The following is a 17,563-nucleotide window of genomic DNA, read 5'->3' on the forward strand; positions in this document are numbered from 1 at the left end:
TGCCAGTTGCCTTCTATTTACTACACTGATAAGTACTTCCCAGGCCATAAACATGTGGTCGAGATATTTCTGAAGTTACCCCATGTTTTGATTGATCTCACACTGGCATGGGTACAGGTTGTGAATTCATGGGGAGAGATGTAAGGTATGGGATAATGGGGCTGAAGAGGAAAACAAACATGCGCTTAACCATCCCTCTTCACAAGGCATTGCCCTTGCTTTTTGTAAAGTAACCGGTTGTTCTTCAGCTGGGGAAATGCCAGAAACCAGAAAGCGTGAGAAATTAGATACAGTCCTTCATGCTGGAAATGATGGCAGGTAGGTGGTAGGTGGTGAAGTCTCTCTTTGTTGGTATCTGTGACTATGGGTATCTTTTCCTGATACAACATAGCTGCAGAGGTGGAGGAGGGAAGGGGCGATATGTTTTAACATCTCGCTTTCTGGGACACTTAGCAATAATGTCCACGTTTTGCATGACCAGCACAATTCTGAGGAGTTTTAAGTGCTTGAGAAACTCCATACATGGCTGTAATTCTTGTGGCATCATAATAATGCAAGGGCACTATATGTATATATACAGTCTGCAATGCAGCTGTCAGTGTGGGCCTAGGATGTAGTATGGCTAGGATGTATAGTCTGCAATAGGAAATAACGGGAAGTTACAGAATTATATGAAGGGATAAAACTTCTTCCAAGGGAAAATCGATTTGGAAGCCATGGGTTTATCAAACAAAAGCTTTGATAAGAAAATTACTGGCATATATTAGAAGTTAGAGGCTCTTATAATTCCCTTTGCCTTAAAATTGATTGAAAACTAGTGTGAAACTGGGAGTAGTGTTTACTCTTAAAACTATCGTAAGTCTTGAGGGATTTAACAGCTTCACAAAAGACACTGCTCCAGGACTATACTACTATACAAGAATTTTGGCTTAGTTAAAAATAAGAGAAAAATTAGCTTGTGAAGGAAAAATCTCCACACTGAGCATATCAGAAGACCTAGGCAAACAGGGCCTAGGATTTCTTAGTAATCCAATTAATAAATGTCTGATTTTTCTAGCTTGGCTTTAAGAGAATAAAGCTAGCAATAGTAAATGATAATAAAATATTAAAATACTTCGCTACAGATATACAGAAATGAATATACTGACTCTGTGTCTTTCAGAACAGAAGAGTTGATTATTTCCCCATGTGTGCTTTAAAATAGCTTTAAAAAATGTTTTCTCTTGGGAAAAGCGAAACCAGTCTCATTAAAAGCATAAAGCAGTATAACCAGTCAAGAGTATATCCTGATAAGGTGTTGTGTTTTTTTTTTCCCCCGGCTTGACTAGGTTAACAAACCAGATTCATTGTGTGAAAGACTGTAAAGAGCTATAAGGAAGTTTGTGAATAATAAAGGTAATTGCCAAGAGTTTCTCTTAAGGCTTACAAGCAGTAGCATAACTCACAAGAATTATTGATAGTGTATTGATTCATTTTCTGAAAAAAATGAATTAGGATAAAGGAGTATATGAACTTTTATTGCTGTTAGCTGTTCTCTCTTGATGGGTTGTCCTGTGGTGGTGAAGAACTCTAACATGTCTGAAGGGCAAATATTCTCAGAAGGGCTGCTTCCTCTGATGTCATATATGTTGATCTAATGTATTATATTTGTAATTTTATTTTTTCCTTTATTGGGAATAACAAAACACTTTTTTATGACAAATCTACTGAGAAGTGTGACTAGAAGTTTCCCTCTTTGTGAAGATGAACTAAAGTCCTCCTTTGGATCTTTCTTTGAACTTGATGCATTCCTGGGTAATTGTATTACCTTGACCTATGTAAAGTGGAAGTAAATACTATAATAATACATTAGATAATTCAGGGATGTATGTTCAGATTTTACTGCCATTATTAGCTGGATTTACAGTTACAGAGACAGATGCCAACACAATAAATTGAGGAAGCAGGTATAGAAAAGGATGGGAAAAAAGCTGAAGTATGGTAGGTAACTAGAATTGATTATACTAGATATCATTGCATAACACTAAAGTTACAATTGAGAATGAAAGCTTTGTTTTTCAGAAATCCATTTATCAAGTTATCTATTATTTTGTGTGTCTTATATATGAGGAAACCTGTTTTTGTTTGTTTGTTTTTTAATTGTCTCAGAAATCTTGGTTATATTTCACAGTAAGAGGTAGGAATGCTGAACAAAACACTGTTTAAGCAGCTCAAGCCTTAATCAAATGACTTTCTGATTACTTAAAGTATTTGGTCGTGTGACTGTCCATTAGCATTCCTCATGATTTCTGTAAGCTTCTCTTTTGTGTTAGGTCAGCATATATAGTACCCCATAATCTAATTTATGAACTTCCACAAGGCATTACGTGAACTAATAGTTTGATAGTGCATATGAGCAGAGCTATATATCCCCTTGGTCTCTTAGCTATGGTCCTGTTCATTTAACTCTTGTTCCTATAGAAGAGTGGATGTCTAGGCATCTAAATTGTTTACAACACCCATCTGTGTTAATTGGGTGATATGTAATGACTTGAATTAATTAGCCCAGTGGACTCTTCTCTCGAAGTTGAACACAGTGAAATACATTTGGCAGTTTGTAACTTTGGTACTTTCCTATTAGGGCCACAAACACTCATCCCTTAGAGACTGTACTGGAGATCAATGGCAAGGCTTGACAGCAGAGGGGCTGCAGGTGAGGCCTTTGTGGGAGGAGGCCAGGGGATGCCCTGTGCCAGACACAGGTGCTCCAGCTGACTTTGCGAGGAACCCACCACAGGCCACCACTGAGCCCATCAGCCAAGCTGGCAGTGCCTCTGTGAAAATGTCTGAGCAAGGGCTGAAAACGTTGAGGGGGAAATAACGTGGAGAGTATGAGGGATGAAGGGTGCAGGAAAAACAGAGGGAAGAGCAGAGGGAATAACAGGGTCAGAGGACTAGGATCTGCTCTGTAGCAGAGCAGGTACTTCCCAAAAGGACTGTGGCCCATGGATAAGCCAGTGATGGAACAGGTACTCCTCTGAAGGGACTGCAGCCCATAGAGGACCCATGCTGGAGCACAGGACAGTAATGAGAAGGAAGGAGCAGCAGAAAGAAACTGCTCTGTTTCCTCCTGACCCTGACCTCCCACAATGCTCATTGCCTCACTAAAAGGACTGTGTGTAATCTGCAGCAATAAAAAGGGAAACGGAGAGGTATCTGGAATGAAGCTGAGTCTGAGAGAGTAGGAGGAAGGGATTTTTAATGTGTGTCTTCTGTTTCCTAATACCCACGTCAGTAATTAAATATTTGTGCTAATTGGGAATAAATTAAGTTAAATTCTCCAAATTGAGTCTGTTTGCCTGTGACAGTAACTGGTGAGTGATTTCCCTTTCTTTATTTCAATCCATGAGTTTTCTCACTCCTTTTCTTCCTATTTCACCCCATAACGCATAGCAGGGGATGAGGGGTGGGTGAATGGCTGTGTGGGTGCTTGGCTGCTAGCGAGGGACAACCCACCTTGGAGGTTATACTGTTCTGGGGTAGATGAATGAAACTGAGTAGGTGATACTTTATCCCATTGAGCGTCTAGAGGTGTTGAGCCACTATCCCCTGTGCAGTGTCTGTTGTTAATACGAGGTTGGCTTTAACCACTCATCAGAAGCATATACTTAGCCATCCCCCTGTCCACTCCCCAACAGAGGCATGGACATCCCACTCTATTTAGTGCCTTTTGAAGTTCCACTTTGATCCAGATGAAGGGTGAATTAAAGTAAAAGGGTGTAGACAGTTAACAAGGATCTGCCAGTTTACTGGATAACTGCTGCCTGAAGGTATGTAGCAAAGGTGAGTGAATACTGGTGAGTCACTCTGGAAGTGCCCAAGACTCATATTTAAATTGTATTCCTCCCCTGCCCCCAGCCAAGCCTCATATACTGCATGCATGGAGCAGTGCAACAATCTTCCCCTTGTTCTGTGTTCCCATGCCAAATGACAGAGCATCATTGGTAGGCCAGATGTGCCATCCTGCTGCCAGCTGCATATGATGCTTGAGGTCATGGACTGAGACAGAAGCAGTGGCATTAGGCTGCCTGACAGTCCACTGTCACTGCTCTTTCCTGCCTAGCACATCTTCAGCATGTGTCAGCTGGAGAAACTTGACCAAGTAAATTACTTGCTCAGAGTTTTCTAGCGATGGAGTTGTGTGTACTGTAATAAATAAACCGGTACAGATAACCTACAAGAAAATATTAACTGCTTGTGGGGTGGGTAAACTTCAGGAACCATGCATTAGGCAACCTAGGACCCTTACTGAGCCCAAACAGATGTCTGGATTGCACCTGTGTACACAAAGCTGCAGCCATCAAGTGTCCCATCTGGGATTCTTATTATGGTAATTACACTAATATGTGTGGAGACTAAGTGCAAGAAAGCACCTCATGGTGAGATCCTCTTCTGCATCTGTGGGATAGCAGATGAAGTCTGTCCTGAAGAGCTTGTTATGGACATGAACAATACAGGATAAAGCAGAAAAGTATAATAAGGGAGCTCGCCCGTAAACGTTCTCATGAGACTCAATTTTTTTTCTCAGCTTCTTTTTCTGTGTACTGCTACTGATTCAATTTCCCTGTTCAGCTGCTCACATTTAGCAGTTCTTGTCCAGCAGCCACATGGTAGAAACCATTTAATGCAAGCATTCACTGATGGGTTGTGTAGGCTTGGAGAAGGGGGAGAAGAGGAGAGTTCTGGTGTACTTACACCCTCAAGAATGTCCTAATCTTGTAAAGAGTATGAGTCTCCTGCATGCAGGTCTCTGGGAAGTTTATGGATGAACTGAGACCCATAGAGGTGCCTTGGTGTCAAAGTTGAACTGTTCACATGTGGCTGTATTTACTGTCCCTAAGTAAACGAAAAATAACCCGCTTTTAATTAACGGGGGAAAATGCTACATCTACATTTACTTTGTCTTGGCTAAAAAGCTATTTTAATTCCACTTAGCTAAATAAATATTACCTTGTATGTCAAACATAAGCCTATTTAAACCCAACTTACTGGTTTTGCTCACACCTGCAACCAATACAACTTATGTGAAACCCATGTGAAAGTGCCCACACAGGGATTTGTGCTGGCTTGACGTTTTAATATGAAGTTAAACCCCTGTAGCTTCTAGGTGTGGACCTCCCCTTAGTAGCCTCTGGCAGTAAAAGTGATGTCTTCTGGTTATACAATAACAGTAGCCACCAGTTAAAACTTGACTGCATGTTGCCCACTGTGTTCTCACCATTTGATGCTCTTACATGAGACCACATGTTTGCTGGCAGTGTACCCTATTTCTTTTAAAAGATAATGCATTACATCTGACTGCGTCTGTCTCAAGAGCTCACAACCTGCACACTCATTTTAAATACATCTCTCCGGAGACAGCCCACAAGGCCATCTTAAGACTTCCAAAATGTTGAACACAAAATGCAATTACACTGCATGAGAGTGCTAAGGAAAGATATCTGTTCAAAATAACTATCTGTGTGTATGTTAAACATTTTTAATTCTTTCTATGTGTGGTGATTTCAGCCCGATGGGCAGTGAAACTCCACCACAATTTCTCTCTTACTCCCCCTCCTCAAAAGAACAGGAGAAAACATGATGAAAAAAGGCTCATGGGTTGAGATAAAGACAGGGCGATCACTCAGCAGTTACTGTCACGGGTAAAACAGACTCAGCATAAGGAAGACTAATGTAATTTATTGTCTGCTAATAACAGACTAGAGCAGTGAGAACTAAAAACAAACTAAAACCACCTCTTCCCTTTCCACTGACCCTTTTCTACATCCTCCTCCTGAGCAGCACAGGAGAACAGGGGATGGGGCTGTGGTCAGTCCCTGAAGCTTTATCTCCACCTCTCCTTCACGGTCCCTCCCTGCCCCTGCTCCACGCGGGGTCCCTCCCACAGGATGCCGTCCTGCCCGAACTGAGCCTGCGGGGGCTGCCCACAGGCTGCAGCTCTTCAAGCACTGCTCCCACACGGCTCCGTACCATGGGGTCCATCCCCCAGGAGCAAACTGCTCCAGCACAGGTCCCCCAGGGGTGGGCAGCAGCTCCCCCCAGACCCCTGCTCCTGCGTGGGCTCCCCTCCACGGGCTGCAGCTCCGGCCCGGGGCCTGCTCCTGCGGGGGCTCTCCATGGGCCGCAGCCTCCTCCAGGCCACCTCCACCTGCTCCACCGGGGGCTCCTCCACGGGCTGCAGCGTGGAGATCTGCTCCGTGTGGGACCCGTGGGCTGCAGGGGGACAGCCTGCTCCACCAGGGGCCTCTCCACAGCCCGCAGGGGAACTGCTGCTGCCTGCCTGGAGCACCTCCTGCCCTCCTGCTGCACTCACCTGGGGGGCTGCAGGGCTGGTTCTATTACATTTATTACTCCTCTCTGCCAGCTGCTCTTGCACAACACTTTTCCCTTTCTTCAACCTGCTCTCTCAGAGGTCCAACCAGCATCGCTCCCTGCCTCAGCTCTGGCCAGCGGCAGGTCCATCTGGAGCTGGCTCTGATCTGACATGAGGCAGCTGCTGTGCTCTGATCACAGAGGCCACCCCCACAGCCCTGACACTACAAGACCTTTTGGTGTAAACCAAATACAACATGTAGAAAAGCTCTGCTATGATTTTCTTGTCTGTTGTTGTTGTTTTGTTTTGTTTTGTTTCCCCACTTCTCTTGCATTGAACTATTGACTATCAGAATATAATTTATTTAATTTAAGTAGGTGAAACTTATAGTTGTGTTTTACTCATCCATCTCTAGATCTGGTGGGGTGGCTGGATACTGTTATGGCACGATATAGACGAGACTTTTCTCGTTCCAATAGAACAACAGTGCTTAATCACACAAATAATGATGTAGTTAGTGGTTGTAGTTGTTGGAGGCTACAATCAAGAGATGTGATATAACATTTTGGCTCAGCTGTGGATATGTGGCTTAGCCCCAGTCAGCCAGTTCTTCCTCCAGTGGAAATGTTACATCCTTCTTTTAGAAGCATAAAACCCATTAGTGGTCAGATAGGCTGTTTGCGAGGGGTGGTACTGTAGCATTAGGCTCTAGGTATCTACTGGTTAAGTAGCTGTCATAATTAAATAAAAAACAACACTGCAATTTTACACGGAGCATTACTTGTTGATTACTATTTGGCTGCTTTAACGCTGTTTCCAACAGAAGATAGGAATGATACTATCCTATGCCACATATTATAGGAGATGGTAGTACTAGCAAAAATGAAAAAAACAAACAAACAAAAAAACAGATCAAATCTCTTCCCTTCCTACATTTCATGCTCATAAGTTTTCAAGGGATAGGCAGAAATTGCAATAGCTTTTCTCAATCCTTTTTCTAAAGAGCTGACTAATAATGTATTTTGAAATACCAAATATTAAAATTTGTTTTATTTTTTCTTCTCTTGGAAAAAGCTGTCAGATGCTGTTGGGAAAGAGACAGGCAGCTGGCTTGGTGAAAAATCAAGCCATTAACTTAAGCACTTAGAGAAGGATGCTGGTATGGTCAAAAAGGACAGACATGCCCAAAGTGGGATTCTAGCAAGATTTAGGTGCCGAAGTACTAAGTTATGATTTTGAAAAGTACTACTTACCTGCTGGCTAACCCTCAAAGTATGTGAAAGAAGCGAATGTTCTACTTTCTTTTTTTTCACCGTTAGTACCTAAACAGTCCTGGGAACAAAAACTGAACCTAGGTAACTATGTGTGGCCTGACCAGCAGATTAGAGAGACACTTAACAACCTGTCTTCTCTCCCTGGCCCACATCAGACAACTCTGTTGCTTCTGTGATAGCACAGCTCTAGCAGGAAGGGTTGAGGCTGCTTGGCTTAGCCCCAGTGCTAGCTGTTAGGACAACTGCTACAATGACAAGCCTCAAAGCCAAGGATCACTCTGAGCTCACATTCCCATTTTTCTTAGGTGACTGCACTGACCTCTGTACGGCTGTGTGAAAGGAGTAGTTTTCCTCCAGTTAGATGCAAATAGGAGTTCTGCTTGACTCCTGGAAAAACAGGGGTGTGTTTCTTCAAGTGGGAGTTTCCCACCACTGAACTTCAACAGAAGAAAGTGCTTTCTTTCAGCTTGGAGGTAGATTTTGAAGGTAGATTTTGAAGGTCTTCTCAGCAAAATCCCACTTCATGCTTAGAGCAGCCTGAGCTCTGCAGGCCTCTGAAGCTGTGTCTGTGGAGGATTAACCAATGTGGGACACTTGTCCCCATTGTGCTGGGATGCTATAACCTGTGCTGCTAGAGGGTCCCTGACCAGCCAGTGGTCTCCTAAGTAGATCTCAGGTCCAGGTGGGAGTTAGTATAGGCCAGCAATGAGCAGTCTGCTTGTGCCAACTCTCTGGGAGGCTGAGAGACTTCACTGGAGTAGATATGGGACAACCTCTGCTAGTTGGCCTTGGCACCTGGGAGCTGGTCTGGTCATGGTCAGTTCAGAAGTACGGACCTAGCCTGAGGAGGAAAAAAAAAAAAAAGGCATTTTCCTTTCTTTCTGAGAAATTGAATCTTTGGAAGGCTTTGTTGTCCCTGCCTTTGGCACCATAAGTGCAAGTTGACCAGCTGAGATGGCACCAGTAGGGCTAGCAAAGCTGCCACTGCCCAGTGGCATCTGGGAGAGGGGCAGGGTGGGTTGGTAAAGAGGTTGAAGGATGCCAGTTGTAACAGGAATGTGTTTGCAGTTACGAGGTCAGTGGTATGGCATGTTTGCAAAACTTGGTATTTATGGGAGAATTAAAGTGGATATATATGGTGCTTCAGTATTTTGCCTGACCAACATTAAAAAGTTATGTTATTTGCAACAAATTCCCACACAAAAGAAACTTCTGGAAATCCTGTATTGTCTTGCTTCAAGAACTGATTCAGTTCTACTCTTGGATTTTTTTTATTTTTTTTATGGAAAAGTTGCTGCATGTACTTTATTACTGTTGGTATTTTTCAAACACTTGTTAGGGGTCAGGAGGCAGTTGGGCTTAGCGACAAGTAGACATCAACTACTGTTTTCTTCAGTTCATAGAACCATAGAATGGTTCTGGTTGGAAGGGACCTTAAAGGTACCTAACTCCAAACCCCCCTGCTGTAGGCAGGGATGCCACCCACTAGATCAGGTTGGCCAAGGCCCCATCCAGCCTGGCCTTGAACACCTCCAGGGATGGGGCACCCACAACTTCTCTGGGCAACCTGTTCCAGTGCTTCACTACCCTTACAGTGAAGAATTTCCTCCTAATGTCTAGCCTAAATCTATCCTCTTTTAGTTTAAGACCATTCCCCCTTGTCCTATCAGTTCTTTAAATACAACTTGAAAATTCTGAATTCTAACCTGGAAATTTATGAAATCTAGTAAGAGAGTACTTTGTGCATCATTCAGGTAAATGGATATCTGCTAATTAAATACCTAGTAGATGTATGGTACAGTTTAGGAGTTTCTGTATGCATTCAGCCTTTTCTGTGTGTTCAGCTACTGTAGAAAGATTTATTCTTAAAAGCTGTAGTAATCAATCTTCAGGTCCTTTGAAAAATTGCCTCTGAGTTTAGTGCTTGCTATGAACTTCATTAAATGCTTTATGTGGTCTGTGCCAATTAAGAACATTAGCATAAAAAGATATCTACCATGAACCAGTAACCTTAGGAAAAACAAATTGTTATGCTTTGAACATGAAAGCAGGGTTATTAACAAGAAGTGACTTATCAAGTGTACATAAAATGACCTGAACAAAGTGTGCGTCATCGTACGTGCATGCCCTCGTTTACCATCTGGTTTCTGTTTTATGACCCCTGCCATGGATTTATTTTGTGCTAGTGGACAAACAATTGAACAATTGGAAAACACTTAAAAACACAGGCTGGAACGTAAGGAAAGCTTACCGCAGTCTTTCATGTGGTCTGTGTTGTGTGCAGAAAAAAACACTTTACAGAGAAGATGAGCTGAACTGTAAACATTGCATCCTGATAATTCTTTCATATAGTCATATAGTTTTGATTTCTTTTACTTTCTTTCTCCAGATTTTCCTCGAAGAAAGAAAGCTAAGAATGCAACCAACAATAAAGTGAAAAAGCTGTGCAGCTGAAGAAGCATTCTTCCCCTTGGTGAAAATGTCTTTTATTTTTTGACAACGATTAAAGAACAATGGGGTCAAACACACTTGGGAAGGCTGCAACATTGGATGAACTTTTGAACGCTTGTATTGAAATGTTTGGTAGGAGTTTTCAATGTTTTGCTTTGTTGTTGTTCTTGAAATTCATCTAATAGCATAACCCCTGCAGTTCTCTGATTTAGCCAGTCTTTCCCTTGGCAAACAACATTTCTGTTCTGTAAAATTTTCCATGTTTCATTTTGTCCCGGAATCATACAGACCAGAATATGCATATGCGTATTTAAGCATATGCATACTGTGTTGCATTTTCTTAATACAGATAAAGAACAGCATTGGGTATAGTGGTTTTAAAAGCGCTGACCTTGATCAGCACAAGCATTTAGTTGAATTGTTCAAGGAGTTATTTCTGGCATTGTCTTGAGTGGTTACACAGCTGCTTTTCTGACCAGTTGTTATTCTGAAAGGTTTTCCAAATCATCATGCAATAACTGGAAATAATATGACTTAAGTCTCATGTAATCTTTCTACTCTTATTAAAATGTGATATACCAGGTCTGAGGGAAAGAAGTGATGAAATGGACTTTGATCCACAGCACCATTAATCATGACATATGTCACCCTGCAGCCAGATGAGTTCATGGATGTGCTTAAATGATTTGAAATGGGGCCTTAATTCACAAAGCTACATTTCAAGTCTCTTGAAACACAGGACAGCTTTTGATTTGAATGAGGTATTTTTTTTCCTTTATGGAGAGAAACAAGCATATGAAGGTGAGGAAGATTAAATAATTAAGGGCCAGATCTTGCTACTGAATGTAGTGCATCCCTGTATACCCACTTTTGTAGACCACCATCATGCCTATTGCCCTAGATAACTAACGAGAAGTAGCAGAGCCCATATACTTCATGTCTGTTGGAAGTCAAGCCTCTCTCCCTTGTATACACACTCTCTTGACAACTGTAAATCCGTGTGTGGTTCCCATCTCATACACACATATTGACTATTGTCTATCAAAAGAGACAAAAAATAGTTTAAGATTGTGGGTGAGGAACACTGATGGTCAGCCAGCCTGCCAGGAAGTAACTTCCTGTAGTCTCAGTGGCTGTGTTGCAGAGATGCAAGGGTCTGTATGGCAGCTGGAGGTAGGATCCAGCACCTCCAGACCTGAGGTGTTGCTTTGAAATTGAATTCCTTGAGGCAGATCCCCTTTTTAAACAGTCCAATATTTAATTGGACTGTTTAAAGCTGCAATAAAACAAATACTGTAAGTTGTTTTGGATAAGCCATCTCCCTGCCCTTTCAGTGGACTAGCTTTGGATTTGTTCTTTGGATTACTGTCAGTCTCCTTGTATGACATTTCATTTAGTGCTGTCCATGCTCCATTTTTCTAGCTATGGTCTGTTATCGTCTCAGATTTTCTTTTCCTTTTAAATACCCAGCACTACAACTTAGCAATATTTATGCCTAAAGGAGCATTTGTGTGTTTTGCTTTTGTTTCCTACCTATTTGGTAGATAATCACCTAACATTTTCACTTTTTATACCTTCTGTCTCCACTTGAAGAATACCAGCTCCTCTCTGTTCATGAGTAGTTAATTCACTTGTTGCTCTTTTGCAGATGACAAAGGAAATCAGTGCTCCAGCCATTTGCCAAGAACCTTTCTTCTAATGCACCGCTGGTACCTGCCTTCCACAGAGCTCGCTGGCAAGCTTCTGTCCACATATCCTTTCAGGAAGTCTTGCAAGTCAGCATTACAATGTTGAAAGCAGATTGCTTCTGTGAACGCATATAAAAAATGTCAGTTAATTACTGACAGAGCTGGCTTTTGTTTGTTGGTTTTTTTTTTTTTTCACACTAGGATGTGGAAATCTGGGAGCTTTCTTCTGCTATTGGTTGTAGACTTTTTCCATAAGTACAAGTTTGCTGAGGCATGCTTTTTTTGAATAAATGGAAAAATGTTGCCAAGATAACTTTTCAAATATATGCTGGCAGGCTGGCAGTGGACTAGTATGAACTACAGTGGTCGCTAAGTGCCCACATGTCTTCAAAACTATTCAGCAGAGTACTCAGAATAGTGTAATAGAGGCATTTTTGCTAGGGCAAAAACCAAAATAGCAGCCAATAAATGTCCTCTGTCCTAAGATGTTGTGAAAATGAATGAAATATCAGGGTATGCTGTAGTTACCTCTAGAAGTTTAATACCGTTCTTATTCAGCTAGTATAGAGTCACAGACTGCTATAGATAAAAACAACACTACTGAATCAAGGCACACAAAGGTTTCTTTAACTAGTCTACATATAGAGATGCCAGTGGTGAGAACTGCAATGAATTCAGATTAAAAATCTGCTATTTCATGAGGTAGGCATGCCTCTGTTTTTATGCTGCTGCAGATACTGTTATTGTAATTTGTTTTTCTAAAGTTTAAAACTAAACCATGGAAATATGCTTTTTCTTTCTTTTTCTTTTCTCTTTCTCTTTTCTTTTTCTTTTTGAAGAAGAAAGAATGTTCTTTCTTCCTTCCTCTGGACTAAATTATATCACTGCCAAGGAAGGGGAGAAGAGTACTGAAAGCAGGACTGATGATGCCTTTTTCCCTGCTCTCTTAAACAGCAGAGGAGTGATCTTGTTTGCATGGTTGTCATGGTAGAGCTGCCCCTTAAATTCACATTTTAATTTCCCTGGAAAATCTTTTTCTGAGCACAGTGTCTCCCTCTAGACAAGGGATAATTGCAAGTGTCATCTGGGTGCCCTGGCAGTGTGAATCGGGGCACATGTGGGTGCCTTTTGTGTGTGTCACCCCATGCATCACTTTAATCTGGCATTTCAACAGAATGCTGCTGTGTTGTGCTCTGGTGAGTTAGCTGAAGGAAATTAGATGATAAAGTGCCTTTTGCGTGATGCCACTGATCCTTTCATTGGTTGAATATTTTGGAGTTATTTGAGCCTATTGATTCAGCTACTGAGAGAGCTGGAGGTGAAAACTTTTTTACCAGTTTTGTGACTTTTTATTTTTGAAGTCTGGAATCTTTGTCTTCAGTGTCAGAGAGAAGTACAGCATCAACAGACTGGGGTAGTCCACCCTCTCTGCCCTAAAGCCAGTGGGTCTCAAATATTCTTAAGTTCTATTGATTAAAATGTGAGTATACCAGCACAGCCACTGAATATTACACCTAAACCCCTCAGTGTCTAAACCACTTTCTGTTGATTTCAGATACTGGATTTTGGAATTTCCTGCAGAATTTAACTTGGATCTTGGACTGATTCGCTTGACTGAAGAGTTTCGAGAGTTAGCCAGCCAACTCGGCTATGAGGATCACATCCATCTCATTGATATCTCCAGCATGTAAGGATGTCATGAGCTTCACCACTTTTCTCTCTATTCTTTGTAACAGCAGAATTCCTGTTTTGTGCAAAACACAAAAATATTAAGGGCCATCCAGCTCTTGAGAGAGTAAATAATCATTTACAAAACCCCTCTCATCTTCTAAATTTGAAGCAATTAAAAATTGAAATTCTAGTTGTAGTGTCACAGTAAAGAGAAGACTTATTTATACATAAATATTTAATATAAATGATAAAGAAATCATTTTCCTGACTGTTGAAAAAGCTAATGCTAATTAAATTACTTTTTTTCTTGTAACTTTTCATATAGAATTACAAGCAATGCAGAGACTGGCACATCATGTAAATTTTGTATTTTCCTATGGAAGCATTTTTATTCTTGCATCTGAAACCTTTTTAATTTCGCCAATGCCTTTCTGTGTTCTTTTTTCTATGATTTAACTGGATAAACTTTAGCATCAACGTGTGATTTTTTTGCATCAAAGTGATTACACTACTATTTCCATGACTTCCCAAAAGTTACCTTTTAAACATAGCCAGGCAGGTTTCCATATCTCATGTGATATTGTAGATTTTCTTCTAAATCGTGACATATTCAGAATGTTGTGTGTTTTTTTTTCTTTATTAAAAAAAATGTCATAGTAATCTGGAAGGACAACTAATTTCAGTGAGGGTTGCAAGATTTTCTGCAAGAACAATGCCAGTGAAATCACATAAATGCAGGCTCCTAAATCTTGATTTTAAAATTTTAAGTTAGCAACCACTTTCCACTCTGTGAAGTGCCTTTACTGTATTTGGGTAGGAATTATTCCATTGCTCACAGGTAAATTATTAACCTTTTGATGCACAAACTCCATACTGTTTTGGTAGCTGTTTGACTGACGGTGTTTCTGCTGTTCTATTGTTTCATGGACTTGTGTGTGGTCTTACACAGTAAAAATTAATCTTTGATGTTATTCGAGTCTTCTTTTTCTTAATCAGAGTTTTGTGTTACTTATTTTTATTCTGGTCCCAAGGCACTTTTGAATTACAGCTTCCTTTATCATAGAGACTAATACGTTGTCCTTTTGTTTCTACAGAAGCCTTCTATCATTTATCATTTGCAGTAGCACCTCTGAGTGCTACTGAGTGCCCTGAGTTCCTTACCCCCTAATTGCACACCTGAACGTATCTTACTCTGAGTGTTTGTTATGTGCTGGATGTCACAGCTCAGAAAAGTCATGATCTGTCTCTTGAAAATTTTATGCAAACTGTAGGCTACACTCACTTGTACCCAAAAAGCAATGAGAATTGTGCCTATTTTTCCGTTGCAGTCCTTCCTATGACTGGATGAGAAGAGTTACACAGAGGAAGAAGATTTCCAAGAAAGGCAAAGCCTGCCTGCTGTTTGATCATCTGGAGCCCATTGAGCTGGCTGAACATCTCACTTTTCTGGAGCATAAATCTTTTCGGAGAATTTCTGTAAGAAGCCCACAACTTTGTCACTTGCAATTAGGAGCATGTCCTTAAAGAGAGTGTTCATATGGTTTAACACAACTTTTTTACATTTCAGTGTCGTTAATCTTTATAATCCTTCATATGATGTACATAGCCATGGCTGCAGCAGCACTTCCTTAATCTTTTTCATGACTGATGATTTTAGTGACAGAATTCAATTTTGTGGAGAAATTCTGGGTGAAAATTGCTGCTAAAAGCTACTGCAGCCATGTGTCACAGTAGTTGATTAAGCTAATGTTATTGCTCAGAATATTCAGGTGTGCTTTTGTTTTTTTCCTCTGCAGAAAACAGTTAATTCCTTTTCAGGAAACAGCAGAATCTTTGCACTTCATAATTTTTGAAGCGACTGAAATATGTATATAACACTTCTCTAGACTCCCTTCACTCCCAGCTGCTTCAGAAACTGTCCTTTCATTTTTCAGCTTAGCATCAGAGGATAATTCAAGTTGGAAAGATCTCAGGAGGACTCTAACGCAATCCCATACCCAAAGCAGGGTCAGCTCTGAGTTCGGTCCACGTTCCTCAGGGCCTTACTGTGTTGGGTCTTGAAAGACTGCACAAATTCCCTTTCCTCCTGCTCTTAGGGCTCGGGTGATCCCCTGTCTTCCCACACTATTTCCTCATCAATGTATTTCCACGCCTGCTGTTGCATCAGCCTGATGCTCCTGACATTCAAAGACTGCCTGATCACACACCTGATGAGGTGTGTTTGTTACAGAATAGAGCCTGGAATTACTAAATGTGTGTATTACCTCAATATAAATAATGTAGGCATCGTTCAGATACATTTAAGATATCTGTGCATGCCTCTACCTTGGGCTCTTTTCTGTGGTCTTTCATTTTCTAGATGATCTCTGTCTTGCATGGCTTGATAAAAATGGTTGTTTGCAACTAGAACAAATCTAGAAGACCTCTATGGTTCCAGTTTTGGAGAAGATAGATATTGGTACTGAGGAAAATTCGGATACAATTGCTGCTTTTCCAGACAGGATTGTACATAAGCAAGAGGCAAAAATGGATAAAGATGAAAGTAGTGTCTAAGGCAAAACAAATGAGTAACCTAAATGCCAACAGAAATGCTGATTTCTGCTTGAAAATGTCTATCTGAAAAGGGCACATGATGCTACTGTATCTGGTGGCAAATGGAAGCTGTAAGCTCTCAAGATAAGTTGTCTTCTGCAAAAATATGAGATTTTTTTAAAGTGTTTTCATTAAAGAAATCAAGATCCAAAACTAAGAAAAATATGTCTTTTGTTTATTTGTTAGTTTCAATAGAGGAAGGAAAAAGAGATCAGGGAGGAGTTAAGACCAGTCTAAATAGAATGTCTCTTTTGACATCCTTTAATAATGTTCAAAGGTTTATTACTCGAGGCTTCAAATCATAGGAAAACACCCTATAGTGATCTGTGAAAAGCTAACCTCAAAGGTAAAGGGACAAGAACAAAAGGATTGGATTTCTAAATACATTTAAGATATATTTTAATTCCAGTGGGAATTCCAGAAAGATGACTCAGACCTGCAATACATTTTGTTTTTTTTCTTGTTGATTTTTTTTAATTGCGAGTTAATTTTTCTGCTTGAATTTTGCTAGCTCAGATATTTCTCTGCAACCAGTTAGAGTCAACTAATCTTATACTACCCTGTAATGTGAAGAATTAGTTTGAAGTTGTGTTGCCTATTTGCTTGAGACAAGTAACAAAAATGTTGTAAAAATGGTGCATTTCCAGGAAATAAAGTAAGGGCAGACATCAGAATACAGAGTTTGAAAAACAAGCCCAGGATCTTTGACCCAGTTTGCAGAGCAACTGAGAGCTGCTGCAGAGAAACAACTAGCATTTATGTGGAGGTGTCAGTGAGTCCAGGTGATCTGGAATCTGCTTAGAAATGTAACAGTGCCACTTATTTTTGCAGGGTAGACTAAAGTGTTTTCCAAAAGTTATGTAATTGTAGACGATTAGTTTGAATCTTCTCTTCGGGCTTACCTATTAAAAAAATTAACAAATGGACAGGGGTGGGAAGAGAGAAAAGAGAGTGGTAACTATAATAGAATAGGTAGAGCAGAAGTTATACATTAAGTAATAAAAATAAGACCAAAAAATACTTTTAAGAAAGTGTAGCAGGGTCTACTGATCCTGAGTCTCAGTTTCTTTCTAAATAAGTGGAGCTTTAAAGGGAAAAAAAATAAATATTAGAGTTTGATTTTGATTCTTAAGTTGTCCATCATTTTACTGAAAATGCCTTTCTTCTGTTAGTTCACAGACTACCAAAGCTATGTGATCCACGGCTGCTTGGAGAACAATCCTACTTTGGAGAGGTCTATCGCTTTATTTAACGGTATATCCAAATGGGTCCAGCTCATGGTTCTCAGCAAGCCAACACCACAGCAAAGGGCAGAAGTAATCACAAAGTTTATCAATGTTGCACAGGTGAGTCTTGTATATTAGTCTTCTTTCTCCAATATAAAGCAATAATAAAAATAGAGATTGCAGAAAGCTGAACTATGCTCTTTGTGCTGTTTCCCCAGTGAATCGCCTGTTCAACATAATTGCTAGGTTTTTATTCAGGCGTGGTATGACTGCATATTTAAATTAGCAGACTAAACTATAAAATGTATT

At 40.6% G+C, this 17,563-nt stretch overlaps 1 protein-coding gene across 4 annotated transcripts in view; it reads left to right on the forward strand.

Annotated features, from left to right (window-relative positions):
- The window catches only part of RASGRP3 (RAS guanyl releasing protein 3), a 59,850-nt gene that overhangs the window by 18,975 nt on the left and 23,312 nt on the right, over positions 1 to 17,563 (forward strand). For all 4 annotated transcript variants that reach the window (XM_083829633.1, XM_083829634.1, XM_083829635.1 and 1 more), the window contains exons 2-7: positions 10,016 to 10,209; positions 11,726 to 11,826; positions 12,403 to 12,467; positions 13,321 to 13,452; positions 14,765 to 14,912; positions 17,201 to 17,374. In XM_083829633.1, the coding sequence (XP_083685759.1) occupies positions 10,140 to 10,209; positions 11,726 to 11,826; positions 12,403 to 12,467; positions 13,321 to 13,452; positions 14,765 to 14,912; positions 17,201 to 17,374 (690 nt within the window). In that variant the 5' untranslated portion in view covers positions 10,016 to 10,139. The remainder of the gene's footprint in view (positions 1 to 10,015; positions 10,210 to 11,725; positions 11,827 to 12,402; positions 12,468 to 13,320; positions 13,453 to 14,764; positions 14,913 to 17,200; positions 17,375 to 17,563) is intronic.

The sequence above is a fragment of the Anser anser genome, assembly GCF_964211835.1.
Source record: "Anser anser genome assembly, chromosome: 3".
Taxonomy (NCBI): domain Eukaryota; kingdom Metazoa; phylum Chordata; class Aves; order Anseriformes; family Anatidae; genus Anser; species Anser anser.